Source organism: Priapulus caudatus, unplaced genomic scaffold, assembly GCF_000485595.1.
Source record: "Priapulus caudatus unplaced genomic scaffold, Priapulus_caudatus-5.0.1 Scaffold383, whole genome shotgun sequence".
Lineage (NCBI taxonomy): Eukaryota > Metazoa > Priapulida > Priapulimorpha > Priapulimorphida > Priapulidae > Priapulus > Priapulus caudatus.
In genome coordinates this window covers 178,231-184,431 of record NW_014577444.1, presented here as the reverse complement: position 1 = coordinate 184,431, position 6,201 = coordinate 178,231, and the positions used below count along the sequence as shown (strand labels likewise).

Here is a 6,201-nt window from a genome sequence, read left to right as displayed (position 1 = left end):
CAGTAACGGGTCACGTCGTTGACGCCCCATTCATGCCCATCAACGAAGAAGGCGGGGCTTATTCTGATTAATTACGGAAATGCGAAAATGCAACAGAATGACGTAGCGCAGTGCGCTAAACAGCGTGTTATTTTCGTATTTGTGCCAAACTCTATCGTAGGAAACCGTTCTAGCCTAGCAAAATACCCTAGTTTGTGAGATCGGCAATTTGTTGGTCCAATGGGTCCCCATATTTAAAAATATAAAACACTGGTGCGGCGTAGGCTGTGATTGAAAGACACAAAGTGTCAATCCTCGGCGCGCCTCGGCATCATGACCGCATCACGTCTAGCGCTGCTATTACATACACGCACACACACGAACGAACGCACACACGCACACACGCACGCATGCACGCACGCACGCACGCACGCACGCACGCACGCACGCATGCACGCACACACACACACACACACACACACACACACACACACACACATATATATTATATGTGTCAAGATATGTGTGTTACAGACTTCTCTATCTCCTTGCCTTACTCTCTGTCCTACTACTTGATATTCATCGCGCTCTTTCATTCAATTTCTTTTTCCTTTTGTCGTCTCGCTTGGCTCCACCACCCCCTCTGGCCTCTTCCGTCTGTCGCACCTCTCCTCCACTTCCCTTTTTCTCTTTAGTTTCTCTCACCACCTTCTCCGCTGCTCATACATTTTCAATTTCCGACCCTGTTTTCTCGCAACTCTAGTGTCTGAATAAGATATTGCAAAGCTGTTATCCTCTGTCAGCGGACGATGTCCCAGGTGGTTGCGATATTTCTATACTATATATACATTCTTTAGCGATCCGCACATGCATTCAATTCCTTTTCATATTTTCAGTTCTAGTTTACATGAATTCCTCTTTAATTTTCGTATCTTTTCGTTATTGATTTACTTCGTTTTCATTTTCATTCATATTCCTATTTGCGTTGCCATAAGAATTGCAAACGAATTCGATGCGGGAAGCAAAATGAGGGTGAAACGATAATAAAATGAGTTGCTCTGCATAAACGATCTATGGAATTCTATGGTAGAGCGTTGCGGGTGGCGGTCGAAGCAAATTGCCAGCAATGAGCAAGTACAGACAAACATTCGAATCCGTGTAACCTTGTGATTGCGCTATGCTACCCGTTTCGCCCCTTTAGTTACATTACATAAGGGTGCAGGTGATTTCGAGAGAATTCGAGTGAACAGGAGACAATTTTTACAAGCGGCCTGCGAAAGACATGGTTAGGGTTAGGCCGATATATGATCCTTTGTCGACGTAGGCGTTTTTTCTACATTTCATCGCGCTTTCTACGAACAAAATGAGCGCCTCCCATGCTATATCAGAAGTGCATTATACAATGCCGTATTATCCTACTCTTCGTTATGTGTAAGAATGAGTGAAGTATACTCGCAGCTCATAGATTGCACTATTGTTAGTGGTAAGATATACCATAATGCTGTTCCATTGCAGTTCCTCTGTCAGAAAAACATCGAGGCCTTCTTGCATTCGTGTCAAATGATATTTGAAATCAACTCGGCCGATCTGTTTGACGCGTGTGATCTGTTCAACCTATCGAACTTTGGCCAGGTACAGTGCAGACACATAAATATGTATATATGTATACTTAGTGAACTAGTGGATCAGAAGGGATTGCGTGATAAACCTGATAAACTATAGTAGTTCAGCCGAAACATTTACTTTGGGCTATTAACTTTATAAAGACGAGTTTATTATCTATGCTAGTATTTAAGACTAGTTATCCACATTGTTAAAGTCACGAGTAGCTGTTCTAACATTATGCCATTGTTAACAAATTGTTTTGATATATATTTACCATAGCATTGCTCTTCATAAGTAAGGGTTAATGACAAGGGTTGATGACAAATTGAATGATTGGATTAGCTGTTTAAGTATGATGTGTTTTATTCCATATAGGTGCTTCGAACCATGTCTATACTTTCCAAATCTACAAAGGCTGTTGTGTCAAATATTCAGTAAGCATTTACAATCACACTGGCAATCTCTTTGTAAATAAATGTGCGTGCCCAGAGTTAATGATTAATGATTAATGACGTCGAAGATCTTTCAAGCAACTTCTAAATACGTTTGTTTTTTTGCGTTTTTGTAAGGAGTTGTTGATAAAATATGGCACCCAATTGCACATCTTCACACCGATCCACTGTTTTTTATCACCAGGGGATTCCCAACAGTGGATAACAGGCATCATCAGTACAATAATGAGTCGATTTACATGGACCTTGAGGACCTTGCCAATAAGAGGTACGTACCCTTTCGCAGACGTATCACGCAATCTGGTGCCAGTGAGCCGCCTCATATTAATGCCATCTGATGACAGTCTTGTGGGTCATGTAATCGGCTGTTCGCGATCTGCTTGCGCTGTCTGCGTGGGAGGGAGGCTTGCACCTGTGGCTCGCGACACATAAATTCGTCACGTGCGTCGTCGCCATTTTTCGCAGAAGCATCCCGGACGAAGACCAGGACTACAAAGATGACTACGTCGACTACGAGGACATCTACGAAGATGTCTGCGGAATACACCAGCCCAAGGAATCGGTAGAGAAATGCTCCTGGCCTATAACCAACGTTCACTTTTTGTCATGCCTATTCCTCTTATATTCACAATATTAATTTCTCTAATTAATTTTTAAATGATTAATTATTGTCGATGCATTTTTCAGTTTATTGAAGAATGCTAGTTCCACAGTGATGGGTGGCCCGTAACTGATATTTCATGCTAATATAAGCTTTCGTTACCACGCGGGGGTTTATAAAAGGCACTTGAATGTTGTCTGTGTTGTCTATAGCCAACGGAGATGGTGCCCAGTGCGCCAAAGCTCAGTAAGCGCGAGCACGTCACTAAAGAACTTGTGGAAACGGAGCAGAACTACGTTAGGGGCATAAACTCACTCATAATGGTACGGGTACTCATATATCTTCACCTCTCTAACTTCCCATCTCCTCTTTCTCTCTCTCTTTCTCTCTCTCTCTCTCTCTCTCTCTCTCTCTCTATCTCGTTCTCTTTCTCGCGCTCTCTCTCTCTCTCTTGTTTGCACTCACTCGCCATCCTTCTTGCTCGCCCTCTTTTGCTTTCTCTCTGATGTACTCTACCTCTCCCTGTCTCTCTATCGCTGTCTCTCTCTCACTTTTGCACTTTGTCCCCCGTCTCTCTCGTTTGGTCACTCTCCGTTGCTCTCTCTCTCTCTCTCTCTCTCTCTCTCTTTCTCTCTCTCTCTCTTACTCTCTCTCGCTTGCTCAATTTCTCTCATGCTCTCTTTCTCCCTCTCTCGCTATCTAATTGTTCAACTATTAAATTACCTATGATATTATAATTAATTACTTATTATTTAAATTATTTTACATAATTGGTAATTGATCTCATCCAGATTTCATAGACATGATGCTGCATAGTTGCAAAAAAGCAAAACTCATTTCAGAATTTTAAACGACCACTGAAGACTGTCATTCCAGAGGACAAGCACCAGCTAATCTTTAGGCACATTGAAGAGCTTCATACAGTACATACGGGCTTTTACAATGACCTACAGAGGGCGTACACCACTGGCAGGTATATCCTGCTAAAGATTTGCATCATCTGGCTCATATGCTTGAACTGCGTGTAAGCTTTAATAGCTAAATGAAACCGCCACGTCTGTAGCGGCACCCGTTGTTAATTCTTGTTCTCGCCAAAATGCCGTAGTCGATGTTACGGATTCCATTCCCGAGCAGGTCTGTGTGCATCTCCGAGACTCGTCGTCATTCATTTGTAGCATGAGCATTGCCGACTGCGTTCTCAAGTGGCGTGACAAGTTCCTGGTGTACGGCAACTACTGCTCGAACCTTCCCAGCGCTCGGCAATGCATCGACGAACTGTGTGCGACGAAGGAAAGCATCAAGCAGACCGTGGTGGTGCGTGAGCGCGAACGCGTATACTGGCTCACTTTGTCAATATATTCGACAACAAGATAGCAGCCTGCCGGGGCTCGCTGTCAGAAGCAAACTTAGTCTCAACATTGGTTTTAAGATTGCCTTTTTCTCATAGACAGGACCTCTATACACTGCGTATGAGAAACCTATAACTTTACCATGTTTCTGACAACGGTCTATGAGATAAAAGTTACTGTTAGGACTAAGGTTATGACTGATTTTGTCTCTGGCAACAGGCACCAAACTGACGAAAGATTTGCCTTGCTGTCTTTCAATGTCTTCTTCTAGTGTTGGGTTTCCTCTATGTTAGTGTAGACTAGCAGACATGCTGTCTCTCTATAGCTAACCGCTTATTCGGTCGTCCTTTATCGTACTTCACTTTGTCATTTATGTGTTCTGTGCTTGTGAAAACGTTTGCCTAACTAATGACCGATTTGCATTCGATCATATTTCAATAACTTTAAGTGTTGGATGTCTGACGGTGCCATGTATGGTAAAGAAGTATTATCCGCTGGCATGACATTTATACGTCTAGCCGAGGAATTGTCCAGCTTATAAAATTAATGGCTATACTATCTACTTTTGGGAGAAGGAAGATATTGTGGAGTGTGTTGAGCCTTTTGACTTTCCTACAGAACTGTCAGGAGAGAGCTAATGAGAACAAGCACAAGTTTCAGGATCTACTTGCTGTACCAATGCAGCGGGTACTCAGATACCAATTATTGATGAAGGTAGTTGTAATAACTGAACACATTATCCTATTATTATCATTTAATGTTAATGTTCTTTCCACCGGGTGCTTTAATTTAATATAACCTTAAAAATATTCCTTAAATGATATTCGTGTAGTATGTAAGCTGTTGCTCGGTTAGTTAGTATAGTTTGTGTGTGCCAGTTCTATAGCTGATCCAAAGAAACTGGTATATATATATATAGGCCTATCGTGCCTTTCAACACTATTTATAAATCAATTTCTGACAAATCGTACAGTATTCATCATAAATCATACAATTTTTGTGAAACTTGTCGCTGCCAGGAATTATGGAAAGCAACACCGGATATGAACGAGGATAAACCGGACATAGAAAAAGCACTGAACGCGTTGCAGGTAAAGTGCTATCTATATACGTAGCCGTGGGTATCGCGCAGTGTGGGTGTACCTGTGGCTGCCATGCGGTGTGGGCATTAATGTGGCTAATCGAGAGTGTGGTAGGGGTGGAATGTAGGTGTGAAGTGTGGTAGCCGTGGAATAAGCGAGTTCGTAATTACAGTCTGCGCATGCGCGAACTTTGCCACGAATTCTTCCAGGTTAGGTCATTTGTGAAAAACATTTCGTAGGGCCTATTTCGACCGCACAGTAAACATACGCATGCATCTGTGTCGTTGTAATGCTACAGTTTTCGCGTGTGCACCTACACGTGCGTGCGTGCGTATACGTGCACGTACGCGTTCGTGCGTGCGTGCGTGTACACGTGCGTGCGTGCGTGCGTGCGTGCGTGCGTGCGTGTGCACACGTACACGTGGAATGCCACCCAAATGTGAATATTCGGGCAAAATAGGTCTGAAATTCTTTCTGAAATTACCAACTTTTTTCACGAATACGATTGAGTACCGCGATGAAGATCCATGTCTTGCTGCGTACCTCGGGAAGGTGACTGTAGATTTTTCGCGTTCTTCTGCAGGACCTTTCCCTGTACATTAACGAAGTGAAGCGGGACGAAGAGGAGCTGCTGGAGAGGATTAGCAAAATAGAACAGAGTATCATTGACCTAGTACGTACATATATCAGCACCCTAGCTGTGGCCACCAGGAGGCAAGCGTATATAAGTAGGAGAGAAAACTCCGTAAAACAGACTCCGTCAGCTGATTTGGAATAACCGGATTAAGTATATCATACGTTGAAACTAGTCATCGCTGATAACTTTATAGCTCGATGGTATCGAGTGATGTGCTCTTCGAACCCACATGGTGTGTAGTGCTGTGGATCAGCGTCACGCAGAGGTAGTCTGATGGCAGTTAATTTCAAGCAAGTTCATGGTTTTTGTGGCTTTGTGGATTTTGCCTTGTACTGGAATTGTCTGTTTCATTGCTATGACAAGACTTGAAGTACAAAAAGTTCGCCTCATATGCTCTGAAAATGCATAAAAAGGAGTCTGATGTTTAAAAAATTTCTGGGGGAGGCCCCCCCGCGACCCCCCACCGCTTCAGTTGCCCCTAACAAAATCTCAAAGT

At 43.1% G+C, this 6,201-nt stretch overlaps 1 protein-coding gene across 2 annotated transcripts in view; it reads left to right on the top strand.

Annotated features, from left to right (window-relative positions):
* The window catches only part of LOC106809774 (proto-oncogene vav-like), a 56,190-nt gene that overhangs the window by 19,618 nt on the left and 30,371 nt on the right, over positions 1 to 6,201 (top strand). For both annotated transcript variants that reach the window (XM_014812980.1, XM_014812979.1), the window contains exons 2-11: positions 1,495 to 1,611; positions 1,960 to 2,018; positions 2,221 to 2,304; positions 2,502 to 2,598; positions 2,850 to 2,960; positions 3,480 to 3,610; positions 3,813 to 3,951; positions 4,605 to 4,700; positions 5,006 to 5,077; positions 5,652 to 5,741. In XM_014812980.1, the coding sequence (XP_014668466.1) occupies positions 1,495 to 1,611; positions 1,960 to 2,018; positions 2,221 to 2,304; positions 2,502 to 2,598; positions 2,850 to 2,960; positions 3,480 to 3,610; positions 3,813 to 3,951; positions 4,605 to 4,700; positions 5,006 to 5,077; positions 5,652 to 5,741 (996 nt within the window). The remainder of the gene's footprint in view (positions 1 to 1,494; positions 1,612 to 1,959; positions 2,019 to 2,220; positions 2,305 to 2,501; positions 2,599 to 2,849; positions 2,961 to 3,479; positions 3,611 to 3,812; positions 3,952 to 4,604; positions 4,701 to 5,005; positions 5,078 to 5,651; positions 5,742 to 6,201) is intronic.